The sequence below is a fragment of the Scomber japonicus genome, chromosome 12 (genome assembly GCF_027409825.1).
Source record: "Scomber japonicus isolate fScoJap1 chromosome 12, fScoJap1.pri, whole genome shotgun sequence".
Taxonomy (NCBI): domain Eukaryota; kingdom Metazoa; phylum Chordata; class Actinopteri; order Scombriformes; family Scombridae; genus Scomber; species Scomber japonicus.
Genome location: NC_070589.1, coordinates 6,774,335 through 6,795,436, shown reverse-complemented (window position 1 = coordinate 6,795,436; position 21,102 = coordinate 6,774,335). Strand labels below are relative to the sequence as shown.

At 38.5% G+C, this 21,102-nt stretch overlaps 1 protein-coding gene across 1 annotated transcript; it reads right to left on the bottom strand.

The window, feature by feature from the left end:
- Positions 1-5,701: 5,701 nt before the first annotated feature.
- Positions 5,702-20,177, bottom strand: LOC128369139 (myosin-7). Its single transcript, XM_053330112.1, has 37 exons — positions 19,977-20,177; positions 18,639-18,782; positions 18,307-18,463; positions 18,188-18,215; positions 17,801-17,909; positions 17,610-17,702; positions 17,460-17,523; positions 17,269-17,367; positions 17,075-17,178; positions 16,549-16,687; positions 16,319-16,437; positions 15,873-16,022; positions 15,586-15,756; positions 15,192-15,501; positions 14,136-14,203; positions 13,791-13,996; positions 13,581-13,704; positions 13,252-13,388; positions 12,886-13,141; positions 12,525-12,767; positions 12,261-12,437; positions 12,020-12,165; positions 11,814-11,904; positions 11,349-11,738; positions 11,104-11,230; positions 10,761-10,879; positions 10,473-10,669; positions 10,046-10,229; positions 9,704-9,869; positions 9,483-9,607; positions 9,090-9,398; positions 8,798-9,001; positions 8,367-8,663; positions 7,669-7,773; positions 7,330-7,425; positions 6,770-6,904; positions 5,702-5,722 (listed from the first exon to the last, which is right to left on the bottom strand). Exons 1-37 carry the CDS (start codon positions 20,175-20,177, stop codon positions 5,702-5,704), a joined length of 5,811 nt encoding a protein of 1,936 aa, XP_053186087.1.
- Positions 20,178-21,102: the final 925 nt, after the last annotated feature.

The following is a 21,102-nucleotide window of genomic DNA, read 5'->3' as shown; positions in this document are numbered from 1 at the left end:
ATCCATGAAACATAATACCATAACATGTTGTATCAGCCCACGAATGTCAGTACATCAGTATGTGAAGTGGCTCACATTTCTATCCCATGCCACTCATATAAATGCTTTGCTTACCTTTGATTTTCAACCTTCAATCAAGTGAAGTGATGATCTACGCAGCTGACAGTAGCCCTCTGTCGATTAATAAAGGTTGTCTATCCACCAAATATGGGATGAATTTTTTGGAGAAAGGTTGCACATTAAAAAAGCATCCTCCTAATTGGGCTCGATGAACTGATGCTATTTGTTGCCCACATCTTGTGACAAACAAGGCTAGGACAATACACTGTACATAGAAAGGGGAGGGCAAGAGGTGGGGATCAGGGACAGACTTGATATCAAGTAACTAATTTTATTTGTGTAACCTATGTAACACATAAGTTTATATTGTTTATTTATTGATTCAAATAGATCTATTAATCTTTAAATGTGAATTATGTACCGTTAAATTTCATTTTGGGTTCCATATATTACGGTAAAATGATCCCAGGAGTATATCTGCTTTAGTTACCTAGCAGCTGAATATTTTTGATGACCAAAGCTGTACATAGTGGACGTTGCAAGGTTCAAACAATGTGTTTAAATAAAGAATTGTTTGACAACTGAGGTAGACACAGGATCCACTTTTCCATGACTCTCTCTGTCCTCCTTAACAACACCAGTTGATTCAGCGTCTCTATTCTAAATCTCAAACTGAAAGGTGATAAATGGATATTAATAACATAATTAGATTTGTTCTTCAAACATTGTGCTTTGATAACAGCTCTGTGTTTGTCACGTTAAGATTAATCAGATCAAGTTCAGTAAAGGTCAGTTATAAGGGGTATGAAATGCATTTCTCGAGCCGCCGCTGAGACAATAAAGTGTTGCAGCTGTTATTGAGTGAGAGCTAATGTCAGGCTCTTTAAATTATCACTCACCACTGTTGCACCTAGAAAAGTCTACACCCTTTGTCTCATTGTGTCATCATGGCATTGTTCCCTCTCCTTTGGCCTTGACGACAAAGATAACCCTGTGAAATTCTTTCCTGGATTTTTTTTCTCTGCGATTGAGAAGGGCATTGACATGTCTGAACTGCAGTGTCTGATGTCATGACGGACGAATGAATTTTATTGCTTTGACCCTTTTTAATAGAATGTAGCCAGATATCCACTCTCACCCCTTAGCAACTGAAGCCAGACATGCAAATTTGGTTTCCTCCTGTACAATGGAGAATGACCTTTACCATCAACTTGGTGTTATACTGTGGTGTTGAACAAGTTTCCAATGGACCTTGTGAGATTTTGACATTGTGGCACTCCTTCTCATTCTCAGCTGTTTGAATCCCCATGGATCTTCATCTGTTTTGTGTGCCCGCCCCCTCCACCCCCCGGCTATCATCCCCTTCTCACTCTATCAGGATGGAGTGGTAACCAGATTCCTCTAAGGTAAGGTCAGTTGTTGAGCAGCTAAAGTATTTGATGGAAAGAACAAATGGTGTCACCTTGATATGCTATTGTTGGTTGTATCCATCAGTTAATCCTTAAGCATTTCTAAACATCCCAGTCATACATGTTACAAGCAGTTGACACACAGAGAAGCCTTAAGCACTGAAACAGCAATAGTAGGGTTTGTTAAGTAGCAGTGGGAAGGCAAACACAAACATGGTTTACACAGTTTTGGAATGTGGATGACAAACAATAACACCCGTCAATTGACTTATTATTTTCTAATCTCTCTGTACATGTGAAAGACCTTTTGAAGGACTGCGTCATGTGAGATCAAGGTCAGCATGCAGAGCCAAGTGTCAAGCTCATATCCATGGCTTGGCTTCATCAGTGCAAGAACTTGCTACATCATTCTCTCCTTTGTGCTGCTGCAGATGAATGAGGTATAGTAAGCATGTCATAGTTGCATCTAGAAGCTAGTTATAGTGTGAGGAATGCTGATTAGATTTATTGTAATTAGCTTTTTATTTGTTTTTATTGTATTTTGTCTTTTTTAGATTCAACCAGTTCTGTTTCATTATGTAAAGAATCTTTTTAGTACTTGCATGCTAGCCTGAGCAACAGTCCACACAGTTTTATGTTGTTTTACTGAATGTTGCACAGGACAGCTGTGTATATGGCTTAAATCATTGTTGTGATTTCAAATTGTATACTTTTTACAATCACGATGGGAGAAAAGTTAGCAAAAAGTACATTTAAATCATCAAACTGGTTTTCAAAGCAAAACCAAAACTTGAATTACTAATTTTGTTTATCTTTGAAATACTGCTCTGAATAATGAGTTTGGACAACAGACATTATTTCACAATTCTGCTGAAAACTTGATAATTGATAATATTGAATTATCACCCACTAGAATTCACTAGTACAATGTCAGTGAATTCTGCTGTATATTTTATGTTATAACAAAACCTCTCGTTATGTTTTTCTCTTTTAAAGTAGTATGTTTCATTTAATACTGTTTGCAAGCAATATAATCTACTGTAATTGGATTTAAACAAAGACAAAGACTGGTTCGAAGCCTTTGAACATCTAAAATATCAATGGAAGCCTAGAGGCAAAAAAAAAAAAGCTTAATTTACCCACACATATAGTATCTGTTACCATATTTTCATAGTTCTGTATTGAGATGCCACAACTGTTCTCATGTGATTTGGAGTGTCATTTTTTACACATTTCTAATGTTTCTGCTGCTGCTTTAGACTTCCACCATTCCACCATATTAAATGTATAAACCATTCGGTTCCTGTGATTTCTCATTACATTTTAATTAGCCTGTACTGATCCTGCTACTACTTAATGAAAAAGATGCCATTTTTCTAACCACTGCAACAGAGACTTTTTCTTACAGATCATTCATGCTTTGTTATTTTTGGACAAAGTTAGAAGCTTTTATTATTATTAACATTTAATTGTATTGTTTTTAAAATCTCATGTCCTGAAGGCAATAGCCCTGCCACACCACAAGAAACTCACTCTTTTAAAGTCTATTTTCAAGAGAAAGTAAGGCAGTATCATTCAAAGCTTATTTTCATTTTTTCTTTCAATTATTATTACTTTTTGTTTTGTTTTTTGTTTTTAGAAAGAATTACCAGTACTTTGACATGAGATAGAATAAAGCACAAGGGTGCACTTAGACCAAGAAGAGAATACTTTATTCAGGAACATTTTGAACATGTTTGTATTGTAAACAAATACAACAATTATAAATCACTAGTAGATTATTTTCACTGCTGCAGTTTTTGTACTTGTCTGTTCATGTTATACAAACTGATATCATACCACCAGAGGATTAGGCATATGCCTATTTATAGCACTCCTGTTAATAATAACATTTCATTGAACAGGAGTATGACATTTTATTGCTATAACATTACAAGGCATCCATATCACACAATGTAGCGAAACCTCTGAAACAATATTTAGACCATCAACCACCTTTTCCACTTTCCACTGGAAGGCTGTCTTTGAGGGAGAGCTGCTCTTTGTTTATTTTTATTTTTTCCTAAGATTTATTCCTTTTGCCTTTATTTGATAGTGGATGGTTGCAACCCAGTCTCACAGCAAAACGTATCACAGCTACGTTGGTCCACAGTGTAAAACGTAGCCATCTCACAATTTAAGCTCATAAATTGTGAGATGGCTACGTTTTTTCTGCTCTATTCTTTTCTATAGGACTGCGTTCACGTCACATGACATTCAAGTTTTTGTCTGAGAAAATAATAATAATAAAATGGCTGCCATTCATTTCATTCTCAGTCTAATATTGCACATATTTGGAACAGAAGTTTTGGGTCCTAAAGTAGGGTTGTAAAATATGGTTTTGAAATTATAATTCTACTGAATATATGAAATATCTGGTACAACCGAACAAGTAATTACACTGTATCTAGATGATTTATGTTAAGAAAAAGTATAGATGTTGCTTTATTTCGGATATTTTTGGTAATATTCTAGAAAGCCTTTTTGGGACGGTAGTTTGGTTGCATGATGTAGTTTACTGTAGACACTCGTGGGGTCGCTCGTGTGTCTGGCGCTTGGAGTCATGTGTCTGATATAAAAAAAACTGACGAAGGAGACGAAGGCAAGTGACGTACTTCCTGTAACCAAAACTCTTGTTTTTTGTCAGTGAAATGTTTAAAAAATAAGAGGTGTGTGAGTGGGAGGGGGTAGTGGGCCACACAGCGGTTTCCTTATTGGAGGGCATGATGTCACTCGGGATTCCCCCGGTCGTCCCGCTTTTGTGTTTATTCCTCTCAACAATGCCAGCTGATCAAAAAGCGGTTATGATGTGTAAAGCATGATATATCAGTGAAGTTTTAAGATACACAGGAATTATAAATGAATCTATTCGTTAAAATGAGCACGTCCCGTAGAAAAACACACAGATCATTTGTTGTTAACGATCTCAAATCACTTGTTAAATGTAACTTCATGGGCCTGTCACCAATATTACTGCTCTTCTAAATCACTTCTCATCTCAGAATATTCACAGAAAAATAATAAAGACAAGAAGATTATTGAATTAATATTACCACACGTGGCCAAGCAAAACGTTGTATTGTGCCGCACTTGAAAACTACTTGGTAATAAGTGATGAACTACACATTATATACATTCACTGAACAGAGATTGTGAAAACAAAATGTGTCATCAAAACACATTTTAATGCAGAAACTATCTTTTGCTAAACTTTTGCAGACAAAAACTTGAATGATGTGAATTCAGTCCTATAGAAAAGAATAGAGCAGAAAAAACATAGCCCAAATTGAGAGATGGCTACGTTTTGCACTGTGGACCAACGTAGCTGTGGTATGTTTTGCTGTGAGACTGGCTTGATGGTATAGAGGCCAACAGGGAAAAGGGAGAGAGAGAGAGAGCGGGGAATAACCTGCAGCAAAGGTCCCTTGCTGACCAGAGACGCTGCCATTATGTGGCATGCACAATAACCACTCGGCTACCAAGGCACTCTAAGAGCTGCTCTTTTAAGCGTATCTTTTTTTCAATCTTTTAATATTACCAATGTGATGTATCAATCTAACACTATATTCACTATTCACACAAAAACACTGGGTTTCTTGACCAGAAGCAAATTTGTCAAATTGTCAGAACACATCTATGCAACAACAACAGAAAGTTCAGAGTGTTCGCTCAAGGTGGCAACCAACCTAACATCAGTGACCCTCCTCGTTTTGTGACCCTCCTGGGCAAAGTGAACAGAATAGTTTTGTGTTAGTAATGAATTGGTTTCAGATACAGTGAAAGTTATTGTTGTCGTGGAAATGTACGTGTTCTTTTAGGCAAGGCAAGGCAGCTGTATTTATATAGCACATTTCATACACAATGGCAACTTTTAGACCATTTTATGCTTTCAAGTGCAAACCCTTCTGATTGCTTAATCTACTGAAATACATCCAGCAACTTAGGTGATATTTGTCAGTGGTGGTAAAGTGAATAATAGTGTATTTAAAATGTTTACTTCTACATTATCTGACACATCAGCCCTCTGCCCTCTAAGATGAACCTTAATGTGTAGAACTGTTACCTGCTTGCAAAAAATGAGGACACTACACTGTAATTTGAATGAACTTTTGCTTTATTCTACAGATACTTTGGAGACAGATTGGACTAAAGCACAGGAGATCCCAAAGGTCTTAGGTGGCCGTCTGTGAGTTTCACTCCTCATCTAGCCCTTTCTGCGATGAATAATGATAAGAGAGTAGACAAAGAGAGACACATAAGTGACAGAAGACCAGCAAGACTCAACACGTGTTACACAAGATTCTGGCCTGAAATGTTTGTTTCTCAATTTGAAACATAGCAATTGTTAATATTTTAACTTGAATAAGGTTTATTTTACCAACTGCATTTCCTTACAGTATAATGAATGTTGGCTTATACATACTATTTCAAAAATGTAGCAATGTAAATATAATAAGGAACACTGGGATGCCTACAACTATGTCAAAATGGGCTAGTTCCTAGATTAATCTTGTATTTTTTGTTTTTATCATTTGTTACCCCTCCCAAAATGACAAAGTCTAACTTATAGGATAATAAATCACTCATTGACCTTACAAAATAGATGATTTGCAAAAATTGCAATTCAAGCCTAATTGATGATACATGAAGACATTTATCTTTTACTTGATGGCTACAAAGAACAAAGATGCGGGTAAGTATGCCATAACAGCCATAATGTTAGTATGTTCCAGCAACTGCATGGTGACTTTTTGCAAATATGAAGATGCAATATTTTATCAAAAGGTGAGTGTTTCATCTATTAAAATGTTATGGTTACATGGAGTTGTACATATTATGTAACTATCATTAATGTAATGGAATTACAATCTTAAGGGCTGTCTCTAAATTCTGCCAAAAACACTAAATTATTGTGATTTGATCAAATACGAAAATTAGTGATACCTTAAGTGGGCCAAAAATGCATTTTCCACTAACCTACATCAAATTGCACTAATTTTACTTACCAAACCTATAGCAACTAACTTAATCAAAATAAAATCAATCTGCACAAAGACTGGTCTGATTTATTTGGTTCCATTGTGAATGACACTATGACACTTATAAATTTTGCATTTTAAGAAATCAACGTTTGGAACAGGTAACATTATAATTACGGTATAATGATTATGATTGTGATGGTGGTTGTGAAAAATTGCAATTTCTGAAGGCAGTAGGAGACTAGATGAAGTGTTTTGTTGAAATCTAGCAGAGCCTCTTACCTTAGAGCCTACATCACGGCTCTTGGCACGCAGCTTGTTAACCTGAGATTCAGCAATGTCAGCTCTCTCCTCAGCTTCATCCAGCTCATGCTGCAGTTTACGAAACTTGCTCAGATGAGAGTTAGCCTGCTCCTCCTACAGGATTGAACAAAAACACAGACATCAACATTAAGAGTACAAAAGGAAATGGACCAGGGGGAGTTTACCGAAGACTTGTGGTCTTCAGTTTAAAGGGTAAATACATCTATAACCTGTCAATTAAAAATATAGGGTTTTTAAAAACTGGGAAAAAAAGTTTTAAATTCGATAACACTGGTCTGATGTTAACAACTTTGTCTCAAGAACACAGTAGAAGATTCCTGGCCAAAACTCAAAACAATTACTGCGCTAGTAGTATTTAAAAATATAATTTAATGTAATGTGGTCAAATTATATGACATTAAATGCATTTTACATACATTGTATGCAATTTTACATACATTGTAATTTTGATTAACTTTTGCAAAGAAAAGTAAATTTGAATAGAGCACACAGCACAAATGAGACACAGTCCCACTTACAGCCTCTTCAGCTGATCTCTTATAGGCTTTGACTTTCAGCTGCAGTTTGTCAACCAGATCCTGGAGACGGGTAACATTCTTGCGATCCTCCTCAGTCTGTTGAAATCAATGGAATAGGGAAGGGATTCACAAGTTCAATAAGGAGTATTCTCTTTAAATAGCATCCTAATTTTGACCAAGAAATTAGCTGTGCAAAAGTATGTGTGACATAGCTGAACAAAACATCCGTGCAGAGACATTTGTCAGCAGAGCATAAAGATGCCTATAAATATTAAACATTGTATGAAGACACACAGTTATGGCTATTTGTATAGATTGTGGGTTGTTTAAAAAAATCACCTGGTATGTCAGCTCCTTGATGCGTCTCTCATATTTACGCATTCCCTTCACTGCTTCACTGCTCTTCTTCTGCTCCGACTCCACCTCATTCTCAAGCTCCCTCACCTGAAAACATCAGGAAAAAAAATATTATTCACAGTAGATAAGCTTAAAGCTGCTTTAATCAGTATATTTTAACATGATTATTATTTGAATAACATTTTGCCAAAATTAGTGTTGTGACAACCCCCCCATAGAATGATCATCCGCTCTGTAACATTACAGAGCTTTTTTAGCCAACTGTTTTGGTGTTATGGCATGGTTCAGTCTCAGGCATAGGTAATTACTTCCTCTTGAGGAAAGTACAATATCATAATATTAAACGAGATGTCCTGATGTTTCCAGGGGTTCCAAGGGGATGGAAGAGACTAAATCAGAATTAAAAGGTCAATGAATTGTGAACATATGTATTTGTTAAATGGGTAGAAACATGGCAATGGGATGATAACATGTCTGCTGGATGAATAAGTGTGCAGACTTTACCAATAACAGATTTAAAATGCAATAACATGTCACTTCTGTGTGTGTCACCTTGTTTTGGACCACTGTCCCCCTGTGGCCAAAATTAGATAAAGCAGCTTTATAAAAAAAAATGTAATTGTTGTCGTACAGATACCTGTCCAAACAATTTGTGATATTTCTATACTGGAAACTCTTACCCTGGCCTCAAGCTTCTGCACTTGCTTCTTGCCTCCCTTCATGGCGATCTGTTCAGCTTCATCCAGACGGTGCTGCAGGTCTTTGATGGTTTGCTCCATGTTCTTCTTCATACGCTCAAGGTGAGCACTGGTGTCTTGTTCCTTCTTCAGTTCCTCTGCCATCATGGCAGCATCAGTAATGGCCTTCTTGGCCTTGTCTTCAGCATTTCTGCACTCCTGCAGCGCTTCCTCCACTTCAGTTTGAAGCTGGGAAGCATCAATCTCCAGCTTCTTCTTCTGGTTTATCAAGCCTGTGTTCTACATTTTTTTTGGCAATTGAGAATGTGAAAAAAAACGGTTAGAATTTCATAAATAAAGCCTTTTAATCCTTTATAATATCCAAGAATACTAGTCAGTCTGTGGTTGTGTTGCAGTAAGTCATCAGGTCTCACCTGTGAGTGCAGTAGCTGCACCCTCTCACTGACATCCAGCAGCTCTTGTTCAGCAAGCTTGCGGCTTCTTTCAGTTTGTTCGAGAGCACCCCTCAATTCCTCCAGTTCAGCCTGAAGTAAATTGTTGCGTCTCTCAACAATTGCAATGTTCTCTTTAAGGTCATCATTGGCCCGAACAGACTCATCCAGCTGAATTTGGCAATCCTAAATGGGATGATAATAACATTTATTTATAATCAGTCTGGATTTTAAACATCTTAAGAGAGTGAACATTTCTGTTTCTCTAGTTTACCTTCAAATGTGCATGAATGGATTTAAGTTGTTTCTGGGCCTCAGATGCCTGCCTATTGGCCTGGCTCAGCTGGATCTCCATCTCATTGAGGTCTCCCTCCATCTTCTTCTTGAGACGCAGCGCCTCATTTCTGCTACGACACTCAGCTTCAAGAGAGCTCTGCAGGGTGTCGATAGTCCTCTGCTGGTTCCTCTTGCACTGCTCCATCTCCTCATCTTTCTCAGCGAGTTTGCGTTCAATATCAGCTTTAACTTGATTGAACTCAAGCTGGGCTCTCAGAATTTTACCCTCTTCATGCTCCAAGGAGGCCTGATGGACAGGATGGTACACAGTTATACAAATTAACACGCATGGTTACTCTAAAATGTGTTATTCATCAAAGAAGGTCTGTACCTCTGCTTCCTCAAGAGCAGACTGGATCTCAGTCTTCTCCTGTTCCAGTTGTTTCCGTAATTTCTCCAGTTCATGGATGCTCTTTCCACCCTCACCCAGTTGCTCAGTGAGGTCAGAAATCTCCTCTGTGGAATGTCAAGCGGGGGTATTAAGAAAGCTTCACAATTAATTATAATTGTGTCTACAGAAACCTTGAAGCAAACTGTAGCATCATATCTTACCCTGTAAATTCTTGTTCTCTCTTTTCATGGTCTCCAGATGATCCAGGGACTCTTCATAGGAGTTCTTCAGTTTGAAGAGCTCAGTACTGAGAGACCTGGCCTCTTTCTGAGAGCTCTCCAGCTCTGTTTGAGACTCTTCATACTTCTGTTTCCACTCAGACAGGACCTACAATGAATAGAATGGCCAGCAATAAGTGTACATGTGGGAGGCGAATGGAAAAAAGACTACAGACTGGGTGATATCATCATTTTGTAAAATTAATCAGCTCCAAAAATGTGAAGAAAGGTACCACTTGAAAATAGCAGGTTAAAAGCTATAAAAGACATCATCAAATACTTCACCTTGTCAAAGTTTCTTTGCTTCTTGTCTAGAGCAGCAGCAGCAGCATTAGACCTCTCCACATCTACCATGAGATCTTCAATCTCATTCTGCAGTCTGTGTTTGGTCTTCTCCAGAGAAGAACATTTAGCATTCACTGCTTCAACCGCCTCCTCAGCGTCCTGCAGACGCTGAGCCAGCTTTTTCCTTTAGGAACCAATCATTCATATAATTTAATGATCCTGCATATTTTGTTTGTTTGTTTGTTCCTAATTCAAATTACATCAACCGCTAAGACTAGCTGCTCAGTCATCTAACAGACAAACTTTTTGTTCGTCTTACATTTTAGTAGGAACATAACACAAACAAAAAGCTGATCTGCTAGACAAAGTAAAATTTCTTTTTAGGAATTATAGCTTAAATTATTAATTAGATCTCAAACTGTCTTACTTGGCCTCCTCCAGCTCTTCAGTCCTCTGGATGGCATCAGTTTCGTACTTAGTTCTCCACTGAGCCACCTCAGAGTTGGCCTTGGACATGCTGCGCTGCAGTTCAGCCTTGGCCTCCTGCTCCTCCTCATATTGTTCCCTGAGCAGGTCACAGTCATGACGAGAGGATTGCACTGCATGGGCTAGGGCACTCTTTGCCTGTTTTAAAAAGTTGTATATGATTGAGCAACACTATAATATACACGTTAAAAATGACATACACTACTCTCACTATGTGCTGAAACTTCACCTTGGTCTCCTCTTCCAATTGTCTTTTTAGGTCTTCAATCTGTTGAGTGTAAGACATTTTTCCCCTTGTCAATTGAGACACCAAGGATTCCTTTTCCTCCATCTGCCTTGAGAGTTCACCTAGTGTTTTGGTCAAAAGCAATATGTTATTGTCAGTGTCTAAACCTGCATCACCAAGAAGGTAACTTTTATGAGAAAATGTGTCTTGTGCATTGGTTTTTCATATTTTAAAAGCTTACGTTCATTTTAAACATATTAAGTACATGGTCCTGTCAATTAAGCAGACAAGATAAAGATAAATCAAAAACATTATGTCTGGTCTTATATTAAGACAAAAAATATACCATTTTCAGTTTGAAGCTTTGCTCTCTGCATGTTGAAATCGTTGATGCAACGTTGAGCTTCCTCAAACTTGGTCTTGTATTCATTCATCTGATCTTCCATACTCCTGCAGGTCTTCTCCAGATTTGTCTGAATTGAAATAAATCACATAAAAGAAGACATTTCTCAATATACCCAATATGTTCCAAATACTCACAATCTGTGTGGTATCCACATTAGCAAGAAATTTCTTCTCAATTTAGCCAACCTTTGTCTTCACAATATGTTCCATATTAGAGACCACATCATCCAGTTCCAGTCTGAGCTCACTCTTCTCCTTCTCCAGTTTCTGCTTGACTCTCTGCAGGTTGTCAATCTGCTCCCCGAGATCAGCAACACTGTCAGCTTGTTTCTTCCTCAGGGTAGCAGCAGTGGCTTCATGCTGCAGAGTGGCCTCTTCAAGGTCTCTGCGGAGTTTCTGGAACTCAGCCTCCCTCTTCTTGTTCATCTCAATCTGAGCAGAGGTTGCTCCACCAGCCTCCTCCAGCCTCTCGCTGATCTCCTCCAGCTCTCTGGACAAGTCAGCTCTCTGCTTTTCCACCTTGGCTCGGGCAGCTCGCTCTGCCTCAAGCTCTTCTTCCAACTCTTCAATGCGGGCCTGTTAAGGAAGAATGATTTAGCCCTTACTTGCTCTTGACTGTTTAACCGAGTTTGCACATGAATTATTCATTACCTGTAGCTCTTTCAGCTTCTTTTGAAGCTGTATGGCAATGGCCTGCTCATCCTCTATTTTATTATTGAGTTGGTTGAGTTCAAAGTCTTTCCTGTTGTGAAATTAGTAATAGTTAGATCAAATGCATATTTATATTGTCTGTATCTGTAGACCCTTTCTCTATGTTATGAAATATAGACATAGAGTTCATAGAATGGAGTGCTTACTTTTTCAAATGCTCTTCGAGCTGTTGCTTGTCATTTTCCAGATCCATTAGGCTCTCGTGGGTCAACTTTAAGTCACCCTCGAGCTTTCTCTTTGCTCTCTCAAGATCCATCCGGATCTTCTTCTCTTGTTCCAGAGAACCTTCAAGCTGGACAAGATCATTACAGAAAGTCAAACCATTTTCCCCAAAATGCAAGTAACAGTGCCTGACCTTTTTTCAAACACATTCATTGAAATGCATACATCATCCACTTGCTGCTCCAGCTTAGCCTTGGCCTTAGTCAGAGTGTTGACTTTGTCTTCTTCACTCTGCAGGTCATCCAGTGTTTGCTGATGAGCTTCCTGTAAGGCTTTCTTTTCCTTGGTCAACTTGGCAATGATTTCATCCAGAGCAGACATCTCTTCAGTCATGTTTTTTACCTAGGGACCATGAAAATATGCATTTTTTGTATGTCCCATCAAGTTGCTGATCTGTTGTTAAATAAATGGTTAAATCAATTGTCATACCTTGTTCTCAGTGGCATGCTTCTCCTTCTCCACTTTAGCCAGAGTTAACTCTAAGTCATCAATGTCTTTCTTTAACTCAGAGCATTCATCTTCCAGCTTCCTCTTCTTAGCAGTCAGTTCAGCGTTCATCTCCTCCTCATCTTCCAGTCTCTCAGATAACTCTTTCGCTTTTGCCTCCGTCTGAATTTTATGTTTGATCAGCCCTTCACATCTTTCCTCAGCATCAGCAAGGTTATCTTGCTCCTAATTTGTAATGATAACTGAGTTAATCACATGATGAGTCAAATTATATATTGTATATGTTATTTTGCATATAATGATTGTAATTAAAAGCCATTAGGAATGTGGTCATCAAACATACGGCCTGAACTTGAAGCTGCAGGTCATTCTTCTCTTGGAGAATAGAGACCATTTTCTCCTCTAGTTCCTTCCTACGAGCTTCAGACTTTGCATAAGCTTCTTTCAACTTCAGGAATTCTTCCTTCATGTTGGCCATCTCCTTTTCTGCTTCAGCAGATCTCAGCAGGGGTTTGATCTTGAAGAACAACTTCATCCAGGGCCAATTCTTGACCCCCATGAAGGCACGGATATTCCACTGGATTACCAATAGTGCATCCCTGTCAAAAATTAACCAAAGTTTCATCTACTGTATGAGTAACAACAACAACACAAAAACATTACAATTCTGTTCTGCTTTAGCCCATTTCAAGGTCCTGATTTATCTAACCTCCTTTCAACAATCTTCTGGAATTCAACTCTCGCCAGTAGACCTCTTGATCTAGCTTGGATTCCAGTGATGATGAGTGATAAACGGTCATCTCTCATTTCCTCCAGTTGCCCAAGAAGACCAGCTTTAAAGAACACCTTCAGGATATATGAATATCATGTCAATATCCACCAGCTGTTATGCATATATTCAACAAATGAAGGATCACACTCTTGAGACAATGTAGCTTTGAACTGGATTGATGTTTTTTTCTGTAGATATGTGATTCCAAAGCTGACTGTTGTGTGTAGCTTAGAAATGTGCATTGCATTTGGCCTTTCATTAATTACCTTAGTGTGTCCAAATTTGTATTGATTATGATCAATATCCAAAGACCCAAGGAGTTTCTCTGCTCCCTTCTTGCTGTCAATGAACTGACCGTCAGGGATGGCAGCAGGATTCAGGATGCGATATCTGGAAAATAAAAGACAAAATGTCCATAGGAATAATATTTGAATTTTCTTTTGGAACTGTATGATTTAACACTTATAATGTAATACCTCTGTTTGAAATCTCCATAGAGGACCCTGTTGGGGAAGCCCTTTCTGCAGATCCTGATGCCTTCCAGCACACCGTTACAGCGCAGCTGGTGCATGACCAGAGGGTTCTCCATGGCCCCAGGAGTCTTGGTCTCATTGGGGATGATGCAGCGTACAAAGTGGGGGTGAGTAGACCTCAAGTTGGTCATCAGCTTGTTTAGGTTCTCCTTTAAAGGTAAATAAGCAGTTTGTTTAGCAACCTATTTAGGTGATTATGTGACTAATCTTATCCCTTGAAAATTAAATCTCAGTTACTGATTTCCATGTGAAGCAGCCATTCAGAGATATGTATGTGTTTATACCAACCCTATGCAAAGCAGATACCGTCTGGAACGATGAGCCCTTCTTCTTGGCTCCTTTACCCTTTCCATCACCTGTAAACAAAAGTGCAACTAGTTAGACTGCATTAATAGACATAGACAGAACTTATTCAATCTTACCACTGTTAGTGGACATCTGTGAGTAAACTTATGAATTGTAGATCTTCCCAATTTAATGCAGTACATTCAGTTTATTCCCACATGTCTTCATAAATAAACAATGACAGAAGTCTATTGTAACATGCACTCCAGAACAACCAATGGGAGTGTTTTCTAATATGCTGCCTCTTTTGGCAGTAATCAACAGGACAATGTCATGTGTCTTTGCTTTCCAAAACTGTTGTAAATCACAGCTTAAATATTATGTTTTATGGTGTGACAACGCTGTGGTTAAAGTCTTGTAAGATGTAGGCACAAAAACACTCTATTAGGGTTAGGGATAGATCATAGTTTGGGTTGAAGTGATCACTTGAAACACGTTTGTTAAAAAGTTAGAAACGGGAAGCGAACAATGGTCTCCTGAAATTAAGTCCACTTTTTGCCTAGCAAAATTTTGTCTAGCTATTCACCCATTCTATAACCTCCTATAGACATAATCTGGTCTGCATTGCTTGTCTTGGTCATAACTACTACGGCTAAATGGTGTCTGTCACTCAAACATAACCATAGGTCATTTGTACAACTTATACTGTTGTTTTTTGTTTTTTTGTTTTGTTGCTGGGATGACTGTGGATCACGAGGTAGAGTGGTTGTCCACCAATTGGAAGATTGGCGGTTCAATTCCTGGCTTCTCCAGTCCACATGCCAATGTGTCCTTGGGCAAGATAGTTAACCCCAAAAGTCAACAGTGTGTGATTGTGTATGACTGATTAGTCTCCTCCTGATTAAAAGGCTGGCTCCCTGCATGGTAGCCTGCCATCAGTGTATGAATGTGTGTGAATGGGTGAATAAGACATGCAGTGCTTTGAGTGGTCATAAGACTAGAGAAGTACAGACCATTTACATTTGTTTTTCTTGGGAGGATGGGCTGGTTTATTCTTACCTGATTCAGCTCCAGCATAATTTGCAAAGAGGACGCCAAGCATCTTAAGAGTAGATTTCTGGTACAGTCCAACAACAGTCTCATTCAGAGGATCCTTGTTCTTCACCAGCCAGTTGTTGATATTATAGTCAACAGTTCCAGCGTAGTGGACCAGGGCAAAATGAGCTTCTGGTTTCCCTTTCACAAGTCTAGGCTTCTGGAAGTTGTTGGATTTTCCCAGGTGGTTGTCATAGAGTTTAGCTTTAAAGGTGGTATCACTGGCTTTGGGGAACATGCACTCCTCTTCAAGGATTGACATGATACCCATGGGCTGAATTGACCAAAATATGAGTGATTAAAAAAAATGTTTTAATTCATCTTATTTGTGATTGAGCATTAGATCAGAGTCCCTCACCTTTTCAATTAGGTCAATACAGGCCTGCAAGTCCATACCAAAATCAATGAAAGTCCATTCAATGCCCTCTTTCTTGTACTCTTCTTGCTCCAGCACAAACATGTGATGGTTGAAAAACTGTTGCAGTTTTTCATTGGTGAAGTTGATGCACATCTGCTCAAAGGTATTGAACTGTAACATAAAGTGGATAACAATATAGTCATTTTCACATCCACTGCTTTTTCATGTGCAGAAAAGTGAAAAAGAGTATTTTAATTCATTATTTACAAATAATAGAAAGAGCTCACATCAAAGATCTCAAATCCAGCAATGTCCAGTACACCAATGAAGTACTGGCGAGACTGCTTGGTGTCCAGGGATTGGTTAATACGGACTACCATCCACAGAAACATCTTCTCATACACTGACTTAGACAGTGCACCAATGGCATAGTAGACCTAAAGAACAATCCAGAAAATAATCTTTCATGAACTCTCAATGTTTAAGTTATGTCAATATGTGACATGTATATATCAATTATTTACATTTTTGATTACCCCTTTACATAGTACTCTTCAGTTTAAAATTGCCTACAAATGCCTAGCTCCAATTTGTGTTTGACTGACAACAGATAGACCAAATGCTCCTCTGTTTAATTGCTGACAAAATAACTGCTCAAAGAGTTACTACCAGTGACCACAGGTGTTACCAAATCAACCAGGACAGAAATTCAGTCCTCCAATTTTCCTCTTACCTGGTTAACATTTTGTCCCTTGGTGACCCACTCATTTCCTACTTTGACTCTTGGATGACAGAGAGCTTTGATGAGGTCAGCAGAGTTCAGGCCCATCAGATAAGCTACTTTGTCAGCAACTGAGAAAATACAAATGAATTTAAAATCTCTCAGCAAGTATCAAATGCCTGAATCGTGACATGTTTTAAATCATGTTTATCACATTTCAGAGTTTAGAGGGCCTCTCTCACCTTCAGTGCCATCAGCCTCTGCCTGCTCCTCTCTCTGCTTCTGCTTAAACTTCATGTTACCATAATGCATGATGGCACCAGTCAGCTTGTAAATGCCGTTCTTCTCTTCTTGAGTGAAGCCCAGCACATCAAAGGCTTCCTGAATAGAGAATACAGGTTTTATATTGGATATGTCATTGTATTGTTATGCTGTATCAAGGTTTACAGTGTAGAGTGACAGCAGGTGGTATAAAATTGCATTTCTCGTTTAAGCCCCCATGATCACACATTAAACCAAAGTTGGCCTCTGACAAGACGCATAAATATTTCAGGATCCTATGCCAACAGGTAAAACACCATGTTCAAGGCCAGAGCAATGTCCTTTGTCTGGTTTTTCCAACAAGCCCTATTAATAAACTATTACTCTTCAGTAAACCCATTCAGGTTTAAATCTAGAATAGTAAAATGTACAAATTCAACAGATGTTCAAATTACTTGTGTGAACAAGTGTTTTGTGAACAGAGAGAAGGTTTCATCTTTTACTCACATCAGTGGCCATCAGCTCATCAGCATCATTTATGGAGGCTACAGTCGTCTCTCCTTGAGAGATGAAGGCGTAGTCATAGGGATTGTTGGTAATGAGCATCATCTCTGAAATTCAAAACAAAACCATAACATTTTTATGATAGCAATGAAGCAGCATTTGAACTTCTAAGTCTAAAAATCATTACTTTCATTTACCAAGCAACTCTGGTTTCTTCTGAGACAGAATCTGATAGAAGATGTGGTAATCTCTCTCAGCCTTAAGCTGAAAGGTGACACGGGACTTTTCCAGCAGATCTGCAAAGACATTTGTATTATGAATATGGGTAGGAAGGTGAACATTGTGATGAAGATATCAAACCAGATGAAAGTATATAATGTATACTTACATGTCTCAATATCAGCCGATGCCAGTTTTCCACTGGCAGCAAAGTGAATTCGAATGAATTTGCCCTGAAAAAAATAAAATAATAAAATGTACACTACACTACTGTACACTAAGCACAAAAGCTGAAATTATATTACAGACAGAAACCTACAAATCTGGAGGAGTTGTCATTCCGGATAGTCTTGGCATTACCAAAGGCTTCTAAAGCTGGGTTAGCCTGGATGATTTGATCCTCCAGGGTGCCCTGAAAGAGTATAACAGTATATTTATTCAAATGGATAAACATTTAAAAATTCAATGTGCCTGCAAAGGTTCCATTTTGTGTAAATTCAGTGTAGAGACCTTTTTTTCCTGGCTTGCATCCTTCTTTCCGCCGCTTCCAGCTGCAATGCTGGCAAAGTACTGGATGACTCTCTTGGTGTTGACAGTTTTCCCAGCACCAGATTCTCCACTGACGATACAAAACATTTTTTTTAATAAAACGGCAACTTGGCAGCGTATATGTTCATACATTCATTTTCATGCTTGTTGTCTATTCCAATATAGTGTTTGCCTGAGTATTAACTCCTGTAAATATTCCACATCAAATTATAAGATAAACTACAACAACAACAACAACAACAACAAAACAGCAAACAGTATTTTACAGGGAGCTGTGTGATGCCACTGACTATTGTCACACTAAATCACTGAAATGTTATCACACAAAGTCATAAAAACCAAACTCACGTGATGAGAATTGACTGATTTTCTCTGTCTAAAAAAAGAAAAGAAAGGATCACTTAAGATTGCAGGCTTCCTCGGCATTTGAATTTTATGTGATTATATGATAACTGCAGGTCAAATACCAGTAAGCATGTATTGGTAGGCATTGTCAGAGATGGAGAAGATGTGAGGAGGAGCTTCACTCCTCTTCTTTCCTCTGTAGGCAACAACCACCTCTTGGTTGTAGACTGGCAGCCACTTGTAGGGGTTAACAGTCACACAGAAAAGCCCAGAGTAGGTCTGAGAAACACAAAGCAGGCAAACACGTGAATCAATTATATCCAACATACTGTACTGTAACGCACTTTGATTTCATTTGAAATATGAATGTAGGGCAAAAGGAAGGGAACATGTTCACCACGGTTTGGAACAGTCTTTACTTTGCTTCACATTGTTTTAAAAGCTTTCAACTCACGTAGATCATCCATGCTGCATAACGCTCTTTGAGGTTAAACAGCACAGCTGGCTCATGGAGGAAGGTGAACATCGCCATGTCTTCAATTTTATCAAACTTTGGCGGGTTCTGAGGGTGTACATCGCAGTCCTTCACTGTGACAGTCTGAAAGCAGAAACTATAATGTTGGTCATTTTGGAAAATTACAGCTACCGTTAAACAACAATAATGATGATAATAACAATAATAATAACATTTAATAATATTAATAATAATAACAATAATAATAATAATAATAATAATAATAATATAGAACGGAATTTGTAACAATTCTAACCCTAACCCATCTTTTGAAAATGAAACAAGATTTAGTGCATGTTGTGTGTATGCAGTTAATATGTCATGCAGTGTAGTTCAGAGTAGTGTTGTAAACGATAAACTGATGCGACCGGATATTTGGTTCAACAAGTGAGAGATACGGCTGCATCGGTAGCAGCCTCCTCAATCGGTACGACTAGCCGTGAATTCCTAGATGAATCGGTTGTAGAGTCATGGATTCGGTATTGCGAGGCTTGTAGTCGGTTGGTGCCATCACGCGCCAGCGTCTCTAAAACAACGCGAGAGTTGAAGCTGCACGCAAAACTCTGTAGCTGCTTAGCTAGTATTAGCATGATTGATAATCAAGTGACAACGGAAAATGGAGGAAGTGAAGAACGACAGCGTCAGCCTGACCGATGGAGGTGATCATATTGCACCTTTGTTATCTATTCTAGTGTTCAAAACACTATGCTCAGGCTGAAATGTTGCACTTTGTTGTGACTATTCTGTACTACTTTTACCTCTGGAGTTCCCATCCAACGATTCAACCAGACTTTTTTTTGGTCCATGTCTAAAAATAAATACATTCACATGTGATTTTATTATTCTGGATTTTTTTTTTTTGCCAGTGCCATAAAGCCACAATGCTTGGGGATATATGTTTTTTTACGTATTTGAAAAGAAAATATTGTCACTTTCATAGATTTGGCTTCTTTATTTTATAAAATATCTACAACAAATATTAGAATCAAATCGTATCATTCTTACACTGTATTGAATCGATTCGTATCGAATCGGTCTGTAATAAAAGGATATCGTTTTCTAGATGCATATCGAATCGTTTATCACAGAGAGATGTGCAACCCAAGTTCGGAGTACAGAGACATAATGCCTTCTTGCTCAGGAGTTTTGGTTGTCTGTTGTTGCTCTGTTGTGTATCACCAAAGAACAAATAGGCCTGAATCTTTTCTTTCATCACTCTGTATCTCAATTAGGAAAGCCAGCTGCATCCAGGGCAGCTGTGCTTGCCAGATCACTGACCTTTCCTTTTGCAGTGTCAGCGGTGACTTTGTCCCCCTCACGACTGACGATGGAAGCCTTCACGTACTCCTCTTCAGCGTCAGGAACAAAGCACTCCTTCTTCATGTCAAATATACGAGTCTGTGCCTCCAGACGCTCCTTGTCTGACTTTCTCAGGAACGGGGCAGCTGCCCCAAACTCTCTCATGGCAGCATCACCCATTTTTCACTTTGTCTAGCAAAAAAAAAAAAGAAAGAGCAATCAATTACAGTTCAACCATATTATATATTTATTTAGCTGAAGTTAAATTTAATTTTCCTACATCGTAAAATTCACTGTATTTAAATCAAACACATTTTAATTTTTCAGATTCTCTTACCTTAACAACCCCTAGTGAGGAGACTGAGGTGTAGGCTAATGGTCCTGTGGAAAGAAGAAATGGAAACTGATGAGCTAATTCTTCAGTCCACACCAGCACAGGTAATGTTTAGTGGCAAAGCATTGCTGTTGATTTACAAGCCATTGTCCATGGACCTTACCTTGAGATAGAATGGTGACCTATTGGGTGTGTCACCATGGGTTCTCTTTATAAGTGAAGCCCCTCTACCAAATATGGAGGAGCCTTTCAGGACCCAGGAATGTTATTGTGTCTGAGTTGAGTTGGGGGTACATGAAGGGAGGGGGTTAATGAGTGGCACTGAGCAATATAGAAATCAGCGGGTCATAGTCTTATCAGTGATGGAGTCTCCTAACGAGGCCATATTAGGAGCTCCATGCAGAGCAGTGATTAATCATAGGTATCCTCAAGCAGCCAGGGGAACACAACTCAATCTTTAAATAGACGCAGGGTGGAATTCCTTTCCAGCATCCCTTAAGTGTGCTTCTGTTACAGGAACAATGCACATTGTATTACACAGAAGCATCCTCACTTAGAACATGCAAGATACTGATACTGACACTGTCCAAATGCATTGTATGATTTTACAAATGTGGTCATATGCTGAACTTTAGGATGTCCAATTTCCAATTTTATAGGTATTTATTGGTTAAAACCTTTTTTTTTAAATTAGACAAAGTATGAATCACAAACAGTGATGTAATAGTAGAAATGTGGACGCCCATGTTATTTTCTGTTATCAGTGAACCA